Below are 16,931 nucleotides of genomic sequence, written 5' to 3' on the forward strand. Positions count from 1 at the left end.
ACTCAGCTTGTGCAGTAACTGAAGTTCTTCAAGATGGTTGTCCCTCTGGGTGCTCCACTTTAGGTGTCTTGACACCCTGCGCTTGTAATCCAAGATTTGTAGTAGCAGTGCCCCGGCTGGCTGCTCCAAGCAGCTACTTAGCATGTGCAGCCAACTGTCCCCTCGGTTCCTTCTCTACCCCAGAGAGTCAGCGTGAAACTCCAAAGTACAGGGGAGGAGGGAGGGAGGGTAGTGGAGCACTCACAGGGACAACCATCTCGAAGAACTTCATTTACTGCACAAGGTGAATAACCTTCTCTTTTTTTTCCAAGGAATGTCCCTGTGGGTGCTCCACTTTAGGTGACTATGGAGCAGTATCCCTCGATGGAAGAGGGGCTTCTGAGTATCTTTGTTGATGGAGCATAGCACAGAGAGTCCGAACTGAGTGTTGGCAGAGGAATGTTGTTCCAGGACATAGTGTTTGATAAATGTGGGGGCTGAGGCCCAGGCAGCTGTCCTGCAAATATCTACAATAGGTACATTATTGAGAAACGCTACTGATGTGGATAGCGCTCTGGTGGAGTGTGTTCGAATCCGAGCTGGAGCCGGGGAAGGAAGTGTTCGCATGCTTTTCTGACTGCACGGAGCTCTAGAATGTTTAAGTGTAGATTTGTTTCTGCTGGGGACCAACGTCCCTGGATAGTAGTGTTGTCCAGATGGGCTCCCTATCCCCCGAGGGAAGTATCTGTGGTAACTGTTATAGTAGGAGCTTTATGTTGAAATGGGACTCCCCAAGCAGATGTTTTGTGGTTGCATCCACCATTTGAGGGAGCCCTTCACATTGCAGGGCATAGACAGCCTTTGTGGAGGGAATGCTTGTGTGGTATATAGCAGGTGCGGAGCCAGGACTGTAGGCATCTCATATGCAGTCTGGCATGTTTGACTAAATAAGCTGTAACAGCCATATGGCCAAGGAGTTGTAGGCAGGCCATGGTGGATGTTTGGGGGCTGTCTGTGATCACTGTTATCAGCCTGGTTAGGTTGAGGAATCGCTATTGGGGTAATCTCGCTTGTGCTGAGAAGCAGTCAAGATAGGCCCCTATAAACTCTAGTTCCTGGATAGGGACCAAAGTGGACTTTTGGATGTTTACTTGAAACCCTAGCTGGTGAAGAGGATTATATTGGTTTGTGTAGCCTGTACTGCTATCTGTTGAGTTTGTGCTCTTACGAGGCAGTCACCCAAGTATGGGAAGATTGTTGTCTCTAGCCTGCAGAGCTGAGCTGTGGCGACAGCTCAGACTTTGGAGAATACCCTTGTGGCAGTCGACAAGCCGAAGGGTAGTACTTTGTATTGGTAATGTTGATGGCCTACTGTGAAGTGCAGAAGTCGCCTGTGTGCTGGATGAATAGTGATGTGAAAGTAGGTGTCCTGTAGATCGAGGGACGAGAGCCAATCTCCTTTCTATAATGCCAGAATTATGGTTGCCAGAGTAACCATTTTGAAGCCCTGCATCCTTACAAACTTGTTGAGGTTCCATAAATCCAGAATGGGCCTCCAGCCACCGTTCTTTTTCTGTGTGAGAAAATACTGGGAATAAAACCCTCTTCTCCTGCATTGGAGTGGTACTGTTTCCACAGCTCCTAGTTGCAGGGGATGGTTTATTTCCTGCCACAACAAGGTGTCATGAGGGGGTCCCTGAAGAGGAATAGGGAAGGTGGGTGGGTAGGGGGGTAGAGAGCTCTGGCAGTTCTGCTAAGGAGATATCCATGGATTCTGCAATTCTTTTAAACCAGTCCTGGAAGGACTTGAAGGTATTGACTGTGGTGGGAGGTGGTGGCATAACTGTTTTGTCTGGGGACGAGGACGAAATATGGATGGGTAGCATTGTGTCACCTTCAAGAGCCTCTTCCGGCTCCGCTTCTTCTTCCCTCCTGGGCCTCCGATGGCGGTGGGTTCGTGGGTGAAGAGGACAGGGTGGCCCTTGATGCTGGTGGGTTGGGGGGTTTAAGATTCTGGGCTCTGTAGATTGTCCACGGGTCCCAGTATGGCCAATTGGGTGGCATAACAACAGGCAGTAGCATCCATGGTTGTGTCTGCCAGCTTTACCCTTGCATTGGTGGTTGCTGGTGACAGAATCCTGGTTTCGGGGAGATATGACAAAGGGTAAAAAGAGCTGAACCATCCGCTTCATAGTCATCACTAGCTAATGGAGGAGCATAGCCACTAGAAGTGCCTATTCGGCTCGGTCCTGGTCTGACTGGGATACCGTCGGTGCCAAAGAAAAAGGTTCACGGCGTGGAGGAGTTTGCTAGGTCCACCTGTCTGGTAAAGGGTAGCTGTATCAGGAAGCTCAGTGTTGTGGATGGCTGTGTAGTATGTTCTGACAGTGCCGAGGTCTTGTTAGGCTGTGTGTAGGCAGCAGGTGGCGCCATTACACTAGCCGTTCTTCAGCACTGTCAGTGCGGAGCTAGGGAGCTTAGCTTTGGCTCGTGCACCTGAGGAAGAGCCTAGCCGCATCAGTGTCTTGGCTCCTCGGGACATCTCGGTACTGGATGTTCCCGGGGCCTCTCGGTCCAAGATTCTCAGTGCCGTCGGTACCGGGGCAGATTTCTTGCCAAGAGACCACTTCTTTTTAGGGGGATCTCTCTGTGGCAACGACTGCGACCGACATTTGGTCATCTTCTTAGGTGCAGGGTCCTTAGACACGGTTTGTGTCGAGCCCGTCTGCAGCTGTTGCTCGGAACCATTGGCCAGGAGGAGTCCTGGACTCTGGGTCGAAGGCTGGCCTGAGAGATCTCCATCATTAATAATTTTAGTTGGAGGTCCCAGGCTTTCAGTGTTCCGGCAGATAACTTCTGCAGTATATGGGTTTCCCCAAGACAGTGGATGCATAGAGCGTGACCATCCAATACAGGAATTGACAGCTTGCAAGTCAGGCAACGTTTAAAGCTGGGGGAACCAGACATGCCTAAGGAGTTTCAGGTATATAGAGAACGGTCTTAGTTCAGTCACCGTTGGCAGAGACCTGCTGGTGGCAAAATAAAGTTTTGGAAGTTTTTTAAGTGGGTAAATAAGGATGGGAAAACGGAAAAAAACAAATGGGAATATAAGCAATTTACAAAATAGTCGAGGGTGCTGCTGTCGCTCCAACTCAAGCCAAAGGCGGTAGAGAAGGAACTGAGGGACAGTTGGCTCCACATGCTAAGTAGCCACTCAGAGCAGCGCGAGAGGCTCAGCCAACCAGGGCACTGCTACTACAAGTCTCCGATTACAAGTGCATGGCACCAAGACACCTAAAGTGGAGCGCTCACAGGGACACTCCTCGAAGGCGGTGGCTAAAATTTTGTCATGGTTATTTTTAGTAAAAGTCATGGACAGGTCATGGGCAATAAACAAAAATTCGCAGAAGCTGTGACCTGTTTGTGACTTTTGCTGCTGCAGCTCCATGGTTTCCCCTACCACCATTATGGCTGGGAACTGTGGGGTTCTCCCCCTCTGCCCAGGGCAGCTGGAAGATGCAGCACCCCCACCCCTCCACCTACGGCGGCTGGGAGCTGCAAGGTGATCATATTTCCCAAAGAGAAAATGACACACCTGAGCGATTCACCCGAGGTGTCCCCCGCTCCCCATGTGAGGCTGTCACCTGTTGCTGAAACCCTGAGGAGGGTCCCCTCAGGAGTTTGTCACTTGTCCCTGGAACTTTGCAGGGGCTCCCTGTCGTGTGTCATTGCCATCACCTGTCACAGGAAACCTGCCAGGGCCCCACTGGCTGTCAGCTCCAGAGTCCAGAAGCAGAGAATGTCATGGAGATCTCTGGAAGTCACGGATTTCGTGACTTCCATGACCTCCGTGACAAACATAGGCTTATTTACCACCTTATTATTTTCTAGATGTTTGCAAACTGATTGCTTAATTATTTGCTCCATTATCTTTCCAGGTACAGAAGTTAAGCTGACTGGTCTGTAATTCCCCAGGTTGTCCTTATTTCCCTTTTTAGAGATTGGCACTATATTTGCCCTTTGCCAAAATGGGAGCTGCAGGGGCAGTTCCGGCAGGTGGAGGCAGTCTGCAAAGCTGCCCAACCACACCTCTGCCTAGCAGCTGAAAACAAGAGGGATGTTGCTGTTTCTAAGGAATCCCCCAGGTAAGTGCTGCCCAGAACCCACCAACTCCCTGCGCCCTCCCACAAGCAAACTCTGCTGCTGTGGGGGGGGGGGGGAGGGAGGAGAGAAGGCCTGAGATTCCCCCAGCAGCAACCATTGCACCTGGTGCAGGGGCTGCCTGAGTTGCCCCTGAGTCAGGTGCACTGGCCACTGTTAAAGTCATGGAGGTCATGGAAAGTCACAGAATCTGTGACCTTCCATGACCTCCATGACAAACTCATAGCCTTATTTATTACCAGTACTATCAATTATACAAATAGTAACCAGTTTGCTGGTTACTTTTGATCCTTCTGCTGGGTTTGCAATAGCAGAACAATTCACGTTATGTCATAAATTTTTTCCTCATTTTTTAACAACACAAGCAAAATAAGAAAAATCATTTTGATGAACACTGCCAGAGAGACAGTCCTTGAGACTGCATCTTATTTATCTACAAAACATGGTGGTAGCAGTGGAAGTTCTCTCATACTATTCCACCAGGGTGCCTCAACTCTTATGGAAGGAACACCGCCTTTAAGGTTCAGAAGTAGTTCAACTTTCTAGTTTTTCTAATACTTAGTCTTTCTGCTGAGATTGCAAGGAAGGGTGCCAATTTTTACGTGAACACCTGTCGACTAGAAATTAGATAAACCTGTGCTGCTACGGAAATTCACTGAGCTGTTTCAGTCCTTCTGGAAGCAGGGATCCATTCCACAGGAATTTAGAGATGCGTCCATCGTGCACATCTATAAGAGGAAGGGCAATCGCCAGGTATGCAACAGTCACCGTGGAATCTCGCTGCTCTCTACAGGGGGGAAAGTTCTTGCACGGGTTCTGTTGAACCGCTTGATCGCTCACCTGGAGCAGGGCTTACTGCCAGAATCACAGTGCGGCTTTCGCAAGGGACGTGGGACTATTGACATGATCTTCACTGCACATCAGCTACAGGAGAAATGTCAAGAACAGAATCATGAACTCTACACAACTTTTGTGGGCCTCACGAAAGCGTTTGACTCTGTCAGTCGACAGGGCCTGTGCAGGATCATGTTGAAATTCGGCTGTCCAGACAGATTCATACTAATGGTACATCAGTTTCATCACGGTATGATGGCTCGTGTCCTGGATGACTGTGAAACATCTGAGGCCTTCCCAGTCATCAACGGTGTCAAGCAAGGGTGTGTTTTAGCACCCACTTTGTTCAGCATGATATTCTCTGCCACTCTGACTGATGCCTTTCAACACTGCACTGAAGGAGTAGGCCTGAAGTACAGAACTGATGGGAAACTATTCAATCTGAGGCGACTGCATGCTATCACCAAGGTGAAGGAAACTGTATTTCGAGACTTTCTCTTCGCTGATGATTGTGCTCTGAATGCTAGTACAGAGCCAGAAATGCAAGCCAGTATGGACAAGTTTTCATATGCATGCAACAACTTCAGTCTCACCATTAACATCAAGAAGACTGAGGTCATGCACCAGCCAGCTCCCCACGCTCCGTACTCAGAACCATCCATCACTGTAAATGGACAGAGACTTCAGGCAGTGGACCACTTCACGTACCTGGGCAGTACCCTTTCCCGAGCAGTGTCAATCGATGATGAAATAAACTGCTGAATTGCTAAAGCCAGCTCTGCTTTTGGCCCATTGCGCTCCAACGTCTGGGAACATCCCTCTTAGACTCATAGACTTTAGGGTCAGAAGGGACCAATATGATCATCTAGTCTGTCCTCCTGCACAAAGCAGGCCACAGAACCCTACCCATCCACTTCTATAACAAACCCCTAACCTATGTCCGAGTTATTGAAGTCTTCAAATTGTGGTTTGAAGACCTCAAGCTGCAGAGAATCCACCAGCAAGTGACCCATGCCCCACGCTGCAGGGGAAGGCGAAAAACCTCCAGGGCTTCTGCCAATCTGCCCCGGAGGAAAATTCCTTCCCGACCCCAAATATGGCGATCAGCTAAACCCTGAGCATGTGGGCAAGACTCACCAGCCAGCACTCAGGAAAGAATTCTCTGTAGTAACTCAGATCCCATCCCATCCAACATCCCATCACCGAACACTGGGCATACTTATCTGCTGATAATCAAAGATCAATTGCCAAAATTAAGCTATCCCATCATATTATCCCTTCCATAAACTTATCAAGCTTAGTCTTAAAACCAGATATGTCTTTTGCCCCCACTACTCCCCTTGGAAGGCTGTTCCAGAACTTCACTCCTCTAATGGTTAGAAACCTTCACCTAATTTCAAGTCTAAACTTCCTAGTGTCCAGTTTATACCCATTTATTCTGGTGTCTACACTGGTACTAAGCTTAAATAATTTCTCTCCCTCCCTAATATTAATTCCTCTGATATATTTATAAAGAGCAAGCATATTCCCCCTCAGCCTTCTTTTGGCTAGGCTAAACAAGCCGCTCTTTGAGTCTCCTTTCATAAGGCAGGTTTTCCATTCCTCGGATCATCCTAGTAGCTCGTCTCTGAACCTGTTCCAGTTTGAATTCATCCTTCTTAAACACGGGAGACCAGAACTGCACACAGTATTCCAGGTGGGGTCTCACCAGTGCCTTATATAACGGTACTAACACCTCCTTATCTTTGCTGGAAATACCTCGCCTGATGCATCCTAAAACTGCATTAGCTTTTTTAACGGCCATATCGTCGAGGGATCAGCATACTAACGAAGCTGAAGGTCTACTGAGCAGCGGTGCTTCCAACTCTGCTGTATGCCTGCGAGGCGAGGACTGTCTATTGAAGTCATGCACGAAGGCTCAATCACTTCCACATTTCCTGTCTGCGAAAGCTTCTAAAAATCAGATGGCAGAACAAAGTGCCCATACTGAAGTCCTTACCAGAGCTAGTCTGCAGTCAGTTCACACACTGCTGATGAGAGCCCAGAGCAGATGGGCCGGACGTGTCAGACAAGCGCATTTCTAAACAGCTCTTCTACGGAGAACTCACCCAGGGAAAGCGCTCCCACGGAGGACAAAAGAAGCGGTTTAAGGACATGCTGAAGACCTCTCTGAAGTCCCTCGAGATCAACACCACCACATGGGAAACCCTTGCACTGAGCCATCCAGCATGGCGCAGCCTCATTCACACAGGCAGTAATAACTCTGAGGCGAGGCGTACTGCTGAGGCTGAAAGAAAGCGTGAACTACGCAAGTCCAGGGCTGCCTGCACATCATCGACAGTGCCATTACATGTCTGCCCGACGTGTGACAGGACGTTCCATGCCCAAATCAGACTGATCAGTCATCTTCGGACGCACAGAGCCCAGTCATCGAACGAATGAGTTGTTGAGGTCTTCATCGACAGCGATGGACGATCATCATCATCAGATAAACCACAACAGAGCAGATGGTAATAACTTTCAATCACTATTAACCTGGGCCAGATTTAAAGTGACAACCTAGATATAAAAATCTTCACACTTGTTACAAATAACTTGTACCAGCTAACCCTCTTTTTCTTAAGTTTGTTTTACATGGCTTTTTACACTATAGAAACTATTCCCACCATATTCTTAACAGTTTAACACCTAACAGTGTTCCTTTAAAGTCAAATATGACATGATTATGAAGTCATCATCGACAAAGATTTTAAAGTGTTCTGAAAATAATACATTCATGATCTGAAAAAAATGGTTGTATTGAAAGTCAGGAAGTCCCAGTCATAGTAAAAAGAGATGGCACCAGAGGGTGGAAAATTTGCATGTTTGGCATACAAAATACAGACCTTCTTTCACCCTAATTTCCCCATTGCTGGCTGTGACCAAATGACACTGTTCACACATTAAAGATAGAAATTCAAGCCCTTATTTCAGGTTTGCCGCTTCACATTCACTTGGCCACCTAACACAGCTTACTTCCTTCTGTTGAAATTATACAATCAGACTGATGAAGATCCAGAAAGAAAGTTGGTTTTATAGGCCTGAAAATAATGTGGTGGGACTGGAGGAAAACTGTACTAGAGCTGTAATAACTGTATTATTGTTTATGTGTACACAATAGAGCAGATGAAGTATAATAGGTCTAAAAGCCACAGTGGCTTTTTTGACAGGCATGGGGAAGAGGGAGTATGGGTATATGTGAGAGAATCCTAGTTTTTCTAGCCCTTCCATACTTGTTAGTTTTTCTAATACAGGAGTCCCCAACGCGGTGCCCATGGGCACCATGGCACCCGCCAGGATGTCTAAGAGCACCTGTGTACTGGCCAGCGGACAAGCATCCACCGAAATGCTGCCGACAAGCAGCAGCATCCAGAGGTGTTGCCACCAAAATGCCACCAATTTTCGGTGGTATTTCGGCAGTGGCGCCTCTGCATGACGCTGCTTGTTGGTGGCATTTCAGCAGCGAAGCCTATTGACGTTGCTGCTTGTCAGCAGCATTTCAGCGGATGCTCATTCGCCGCCACAATGCTCCGTGGCTTGTTGTCTGGCACCCACCAGACGAAAAAGGTTGGGGACCACTGTTCCAACTTACTCTCCTGACTCTTTCACACTTCAAATACACACACAAGACACCATGAAAATATAAGCAATATCCTAGAGACAAAATACTAGCTTAATAAAATAAAATGTAAAGAGGAGTGCCATGTCATCACACTGCATTGACAGAAACAATGACTTAGTTCTCAATTTTACTCTTTTGCTTCCTAATTCAGAAAAGACTGACACTGTACTAAAGAGTAGCACTGACAAGAGTGACAGACTGAGGCTGGAACACTGGCATGGGCTCTGTCTCTGCATGGGTCATCTGAAGCTATCCAGCTGAGCACAGTACACTACTGGTAACAACTAACTATAATATTGGCTAGTGGTGAAGATGCAACAAGGATAGGAAACAGACTTGATGGGAGAAGTGCTTAGCTGCCAAAACATCTTGCCCAGGAAAAATGGAGGAGCAGTGTTGGCCCACATCCATGTGTCTCTGCAGCAACAACTCTATTTGCCTAATTCAGAATGTAGTATGCATGGCAAACGAGAAGCATGAGAACCTGCACTCCATTTAAGATGCTTCCATTTCAGCCTTAGCCAGGTGTGTGGCTTATATTTAGTCTTGGTGGAATATGAGAACTTAGCTAGCCAATGAGGCAAATAAGCCAATAGCGATCAGAGGCATCTAGAAAAAAACCCAAAAGCCTCAGCACCAGAACTCTCCACCAGTAGCTTGCAAGGTCTCCCTCCAGTGGTAGTCTGAACTCAAGCTCCGAATTCATACTTCTGTGGAAAGATAGTGACATTCCTGTTGGGATTCTTAAAAGGAAGTGTATTAAAATAAAGGAAATTAGAGTCCATAGAAAATGTTCCCTCTGCCCTTAAAAAAACACAAATTAAAGACCACATAAGTAGAATGGCAAGCTAGGCCATTCTACTTTCCAGATTCCTTTTTGTACATACAATTATTTTTTCTACTGAACCTTTGCTCCTGTCAGAAAAACCATTACATCATTAGAATACTTGAAGGACTGGATAGTTATCTACTTATTCAAAACATTACAGTATTTATATATCTGATTTCTCCACTGAGTAGAAAAAAGTTTACTCTGATTAACTGATCAGCTCTAATCCTAGTAGTATATGAATAATTTAATATTTAATTATTATTTCTATTGGGACCAGAGACTGACTAGAAGACAAAGTTGCAGACAATAAGAAATTCAGAAAGTAGCTCAGCTTAGTCTCCTGTTTTGCATGCCACCTCATCTGCTTTGAGCAGGGGGTTGGACTAGATGACCTCCTGAGGTCCCTTACATCCCTCATATTCTATGATCTCATCTTTTTCTTAGAATAATGTTACTTATCTAGTCCTTAGTATTTCATAGTAACTTAACTGATTTATAGTGACTTTTGAAAGTCACATGTTTTCTGAAGCCCAGAACTATTATTCAATTTTAGATATTTTATCCTTTTTCTGTTTTTGTCAGAATTAGAAGTTCCCACTTATCTTCAACGGTGTAACTCTTCCATTAGACTGCAGTATCACCTAATATGTTGAGGACTTTTTAGAAGTTATTGTCAGAGTATTTAATTCTACATGTAACTTGCACTGAAGCAATTGATTATGCAAACTCTGTAGGGTAACTCCCACATCCAACACTCTTCAAACAATTCTTACACACTTCTATAGTGCTGCATATGATTTTAAACACACTCATCATTTTGTGATACTAAATTTTATTTCCAATTAATTTATTTCCATGATAAACACCCTCAGCAGTATTTTTGAAATATTTCAGCCTCCTTTGCTGCTTTAGGATATAAAGCCTAACTAACCTGTAAGCCAGAGAACACAAATTAAGTTACAATGGTAACCCCAGAGAAGCTGACACTTTGGAACAGGGATTTCTGCAAACAGTAATGTTCTGAACCGACAAACAATTATGCACATCCTTAACCTTAACCTTGAATTGTCTAAAGGATACCTCAGAAAGGGCACTCTCATAGACTTACAGAATAACAGGTTTTAAAAAGAAAGGTGTTCGTACATTTACAACTTTAAGCACAAACTGCAGTACTTCCTTTACACTGTATACGGATTAATAATTTATTCACTTTATAATTCATGGAACAAACCTGACTGCAACAATGAGAAAATGTTATTTAAAAGAACAGCTATAAAAATAAATAAAAAATGACAAGAAAAAAAGAATAAAAACCTGTGATGTAGAGGATGGGATGACAGTGGTCTCAGCAGGGACTGGCAGGACAGGGATCACAGGGAGAATGGGAGAAGAGGGAGGAACAGCTTCTGTTGGCTAAAAATCATCAATAAAAAAGGTCAAGAAAGTGATACAAAGTAGAAAAACACAAACAAGACAAATTGAGGAAATGTGTAACTATCATATTTAAATGGATTTAGATGTTAAAAACATTTAACAATAAAAGCTGATATCTTTGAACAATAGACTCTTAAGTACATAAAGATGTTATCTTGCAATACATAGTGCATTCCACTATACAGTACCTACAAACACAGGGCTCCAAACTGAGAAGTGATGAGTGCTCACAACATCTATTGTCAACAAGTCACTAACTTCCCAGGATCAGGAAGGGCCTGATCCAAAGCCCACTGAAGGGAATGGAAAGACTTCAGCTGGCATTAGATCCAGATCACAACACATGTTATCTATAGCATAAAGGGTAACTGAAGGGAAACAACTGGCAAAATGAACAACTAATGTAGTTTCTGGGTACTTCAGAGAGAAAAATAGTAAGGTCTGGAATATATGTTCTGCACTGATTTAATGCAACTGGTAGAAAAATTGATTTAGTTAAATTGGTGCAACTCCCTAGTGTGGATTCAGGTCTATCACTATAAAGTAGGGATGTCAAGCAATTAAAAAAATTAATCTTGATTAATCATGTGATAAAAAATTAATCTTGATTAGTTGTGCTGTTAAACAATAATAGAATATCATTTATTTAAAATTTTGGATGTTTTCTATACTTTCAAATATATTGATTTCAATTATAACAGAATACAAAGTGTACAGTCTCACTTTATATTTATTTTTATTACAATTAATTACACTGTAAAAAACAAAAGAAATAGTATGTTTCAATTCACCTAATATAAGTACTGTAGTGTAATCTCTAACATGAAAGTTGAGCTTCCAAATGTAGAATTACGTACAAGAAAATAACTGCATTCAAAAATAAAACAATGTAAAATTTAGAGCCTTCAAGTCCACTCAGTCCTACTTCAGCCAATCGCTCAGACAAACAAGTTTGGTTACAATTTGCAAGAGATAATGCCGCCCACTTGTTGTTTACGTCACCGGAAAGTGAGAAGGGACGTTTGCATGACATTGTTATAGCTGGTGTTGCAAGATATTTACGTGCCAGATGCACTGAAGATTCATATGTCCCTTCATGCTTCAACCACCATTCCAGAGGACATGCATCCTTGCTGATGATGAGTTCTGCTCAATAACAATCCAAAGCAGAGCATCTGAGGGTATGGCTGCACTCGAAACTTCAAAGCGCTGCAGCAGGAGCGCTGCCACGGCAGCGCTTTGAAGTGTGAGCGTGGTTGCAGCGCCAGCGCTGGGAGAGAGCTCTCCCAGCGGTGCACGTACTCCACCTCCTCATGGGGATTAGCTTGCAGCGCTGGGAGCCGAGTTCCCAGTGCTGCGGCACTGTTTACGCTGGCACTTTGCAGCGCTGCATGTTGCAGCGCTCAGGAGAGTGTTTTTTTCACATCCCTGAGTGAGAAAGTTGCAGCGCTGCAAAGCGCCAGTGTAGCCAAGCCCTGAGTCAGATGCCACCAGCAGAAGGCTGATTCTCTTTTTTGATGGTTCGGGTTCTGTAGTTTCCGTTACTGGAGTGTTGCTCTTGTAAGACTTTTGCAAGCATGCTCCACACCACATCCCTCTCAGATTTTGGATGGCACTTCAGATTCTTAAACCTTGGGGTCGACTGCTGTAGCTATTTTTAGAAATCTCACATTGCTACCTTCTTTGTTTTGTCAAATCTGCTGTGAAAGTGTTCTTAAAATCAACATGTGCTGGGTCATGATCCGAGACTGCTATTAACAAACTATATGGCAGAATACGGTTAAACAGAACAGGAGACATTCAATTCCCCCCCACACATTCCTGGAATTCAGACACAAAATTAACACATTTTATTTTCATGAGCATCATCAGTATGTCTTCTGGAATGGAGGCCGAAGCATGAAGGGACATACGAATGTTTAGCACATCTGGCACGTAAATACCTTGCAACGCTGACTACAAAAGTGCCATGTGAACATCTGTTCTCACTTTCAGATGACATTGTAAATAAGTAGCAGTATCTCCCATAAATGTAAACAAACTTGTTTGTGTTAGCGATTGGCTGAATAAGAAGTAGGACTGAGTGGACCTGTAGGCTCAAAAGTTTTACATTGTTTTGTTTTTGAGTGCAGTTATGCAACAAAAAAATCTACATTGTAAATTACACTTTCGCAATAACGAGATTACACTACTGTACTGTATGAGGTGAATTGAAAAATATAATTTCTTTTATTTTATAGTGCGAATATTTGTAATAAAATTCATATAAAGTGAGCACTGTATACTTTGTATTCTGTTATATATAGAAATATATAGAAATGAACATATTTGAAAATGCAGAAAAATATCCAAATATATTTAATAAATTTCATTTGGTATTCTACTGCTTAACAGTGCGACTGTGATTAATTTTTTTGAGTTAATCGCATGAGTTAACAGTGATTAATCAACAGCCCTAGTATAAATGTGTCTGTAACAAAATAAAATATTCAGGTATAAACACCTTTATATTGACAGAACTCTTGGTGGTTTACTCAGATTTAATTATATCAATTTAGGAATTGATTTAATTAAATCAAAGGAATAACATTTGTAGATAAGTGCGAAGACAATTTAGGAACCCCATTGTGTGCTAAAATTTAATGGAGTTAAATAATTTTAAAGGCACATAATTTAAAATACTGTTCCACCACCAAGCAGTAAATAATATGAACTACAGGCAACATCATTTAAAACACTGATCTGCATAATAGCAGAACAAAATTAAAACTTAGTGTATATCAAAACTTGATATTCCAACTAAATTTAAGATAACATGATTGTAAGCGCAACAATACAACAAACAGCAAAAATTTTAAACCATTTAAAAGAAGGATCAAATAGAACAAGATTTTAAAATTATGCATGATATATTTTAAATACATTTCTGCACATTTACACTGTAAGAAAAGGCATTTCAGTAACACTTCAAATATTAAACTCTTAATATTAGAAAACAATGGTTTAACATTTTAAAGGATTACTAATAAATTGTTCTCTCAAAGGTATCAGAATATCCTTACAGCTTTAAATATACAGCCTCACAATTTTCTAAATATTACATTTTTAACTGTAGAAAGGAGATGCCTCAAGAAAGTTGATCGTACACAGATGTATCCAAAAGTAACAAAAGACAAATACATGTACAATATAACAGAACTCCAGTTATCAGCAGGTCTTAAAGAGACATATGTTACCTTAGATAATGTTGATCTAGCTAACTAGCTTGAGAAGTTAAGTACACTGTAGCTCATGTATAAAAATCTCTGGTCAACTCTTCAACCAACCTCACTTGCATGTTATGTGACTCATTTTGGAATGCAAAGAAGACAACCCTTTTTAACGCTAATTTGAGCTATTTGTATTATACAGTAAGAGCTACACTAAAATAACACTAAGGTTGCAAAATAAATCCTCAAAAGTTAGGAAATTACATAATTAAAACTGTCTCATTAATTTTAATAGTTTTTTTGTTTGTGATTTCCTAGCTTGTTAAAAATGCGAACTGAAAATTAAATTGTGATCCTATTGCACTATATTAACATCCAAATGGTTCATCAGCAGGGTTGGAGCCTTTAGATCTCTGCAACTTGGGCTAAAGGAACAAACAAATGGTGCTCAATCATTCCAAACTACTGTATCCCTTTCAGGAGTCTGATTTATCTTGCATACACCATATTTCACCTCACTTAAAAACTACTTGCTTACAAAATCAGACATAAAAATACAAGTGTCACAGTACACTATTACTGAAAAATTGCTTATTTCTCATTTTTAACATACAAGTATAAAATAAATCGACTGGAATACAAATAGACCTCTACCCCGATATAATGTGACCCAATATAACAAGAATTCGGATATAACGCAGTAAAGCAGCGCTCGGGGGTGGGGGGGAGGCTGCATGCTCCGGCAGATCAAACCAAGTTCGATATAACACCGTTTCACCTACAATGCTGTAAGATTTTTTGGCTCCTGAGGACAGCATTATATCGGGGTAGAGATGTATTCTATTTACATTATAATGTGATACTTGGGCATGTTTTTCACTTGTGGCCCTTGTCTGAAACCTGAGTCCCAGCGCCCAGGGCTCAAGCATGTAACTTGGCTTTGTGGGGCCCTGGGCAACTGCCATGCTTGCCAGTCCCTAATGCCAACCCTGCACTTGTGACCATCCTAAACCTATCCTGCAACCTCCAGGTTCAGAAACTCTGATCTCAATTAGCTGAATACCTCCTGGAAGACCTCTGCGTACCCCCAGAAGTATGCGTAACCCTGGCTGAAAACTACTGGACTAGACGATAGCAGCAGTAGATTGTCATTCCCATGAGGATGAGTCAATTTGTTTGTCCTTTGTCCCATCAGCTCCTAGACTTCCCTTCCCTTCTCCAATGTCTCCCTCACTGTCTTACACTGGCCCCAAGTGTCCTTTCCCGGGCTCCTACTCTCCACCTTCAGTCTTGTTGCCCAGTCATTCCCAGCTTCTCATTCTATCTTCCCAATACCCCACTCCCATCCACTGGCTCAGTTCCAGCACACCATCCCCCTGGATCCTTAGCCCAGTTTCCATTCCAGGCACTGTCTCTCTTTCAGTTTTTCTCTCTTCCCTCCTGCCCACCTTCTACAGCTAGTCTCAGTGTTCTCTCCCTCTGCCCCCCATCCAATCTGTGTTCCCACTGGAGTTACATGCTTATTTCAGCCAGCTTCCAGCTGTTGCTGACTCCTGCCAGTCCACCCCTACTTGAGCTCCTCATCCTAGTCTCCGTGGTCAACAAGTCCCAGTTCTCCCTCTGGCTCCTTGTCCTACGTAAGACAAACACCCATTACTGGATCCTAATCATACTCTCCTGCATCACCAGGACTTTGTCCCCGTCTCCACCTCCCATCCACCTCATGTGTTCCCCCCCTCCATTTCCTTCCTGGTTCCCTGACCCAGTCTGCCCCAATCTACCACCCTCTACTCCCAGGTTCTCTATACCACTACAATCTACCAGCTCCCAGTCCCAGTCTTCTTCTCCCCCAGCCCTCAGGTCCTTTGGTCCAATGTATTCCCCAGAATAACACAAATAAGATGTCTGGGCACTAGGAGGGTCCTGACAGCATAGGAGACAGCCTCCCTGCTTCCAGTTTCTGTGCCTGAGCCAATAGTGGCCCACAGCAGTTGGGAACAGCAAATTCCAGGGAAAGTCCTGCTCAGTCCCTAGAGCCCTGAACTGGAGTATGCTCAATGCAGACAGACTCTTCAGAGGCTTTAGATTCTAGTGAGCATATGTGAACTGAGATTTTTCAAAGGCTTATAAATTGGTCAAATTTTCACAGAGATAGCAAAGAGCACTTTCCTTGCTCCAGGATGATCTTTCCTCCTCCTCCAAAACATGGAGGATCAGTTTACAACCAATTTGTTAATATGGGCAAAATAATATATTTTTCCCTAATCTTGTTCTTGGAAATAGTTGAACCATTTTTGCTGAAGTGCTCCAAAACAGTGACCCTGAGGCATATACCTGGGATCATCTCTTAGCTGGAGAATGAAGCGTTCAGCTAAGAAACCCCAACTGGTACTGAATGCTGGACCACATCTCCTCAGCACCACTGGCTACCACAGACATATCAAATCTGTCCTGCACTCTCTACATTGGCTTCCCATGGAACATCAAGTTTGAGGTCCTAGTCCTTATCTTCAAGGTGCTCAATGGCTTTGGCCTAGGAACAAAAGCACCAGAATGAAGATTGGTGTTGACCACTTCCCTCCTTTGGTACAATGAACTTTCTATAGTTAGGTTAAAGCTCATCTATGTAGGAGACACAGCTTTGTAAGGGGCTCTAAAAGGAGCTCCCCCCCAGAAACTAAGGTCACCCAGGAATGAAGGCCCACCACAAACTTCACCAACTGCCACTCTAAGTGCAAATGAATTTTTTTGACCTTGTCTTCTCCAACACACATGCAGGAATGTGGGCATGTGTGGGTGTGATGTAGTGTAAAAAAGATCC

At 43.6% G+C, this 16,931-nt stretch overlaps 1 protein-coding gene across 31 annotated transcripts in view; it reads right to left on the reverse strand.

Annotated features, from left to right (window-relative positions):
* Positions 1 to 16,931, reverse strand: part of DLG1 (discs large MAGUK scaffold protein 1) — a 395,120-nt gene that overhangs the window by 198,879 nt on the left and 179,310 nt on the right. For 20 of the 31 annotated variants that reach the window (XM_030574808.1, XM_030574804.1, XM_030574802.1 and 17 more), the window contains one exon: positions 10,782 to 10,880. The exons of the other annotated variants lie outside the window; for them this stretch is intronic. In XM_030574808.1, coding sequence (XP_030430668.1) covers positions 10,782 to 10,880 — 99 coding nt within the window. The remainder of the gene's footprint in view (positions 1 to 10,781; positions 10,881 to 16,931) is intronic. 31 annotated transcript variants of the gene reach the window in all.

The sequence above is a fragment of the Gopherus evgoodei genome, chromosome 9, assembly GCF_007399415.2.
Source record: "Gopherus evgoodei ecotype Sinaloan lineage chromosome 9, rGopEvg1_v1.p, whole genome shotgun sequence".
NCBI classification, from domain to species: Eukaryota; Metazoa; Chordata; order Testudines; family Testudinidae; genus Gopherus; species Gopherus evgoodei.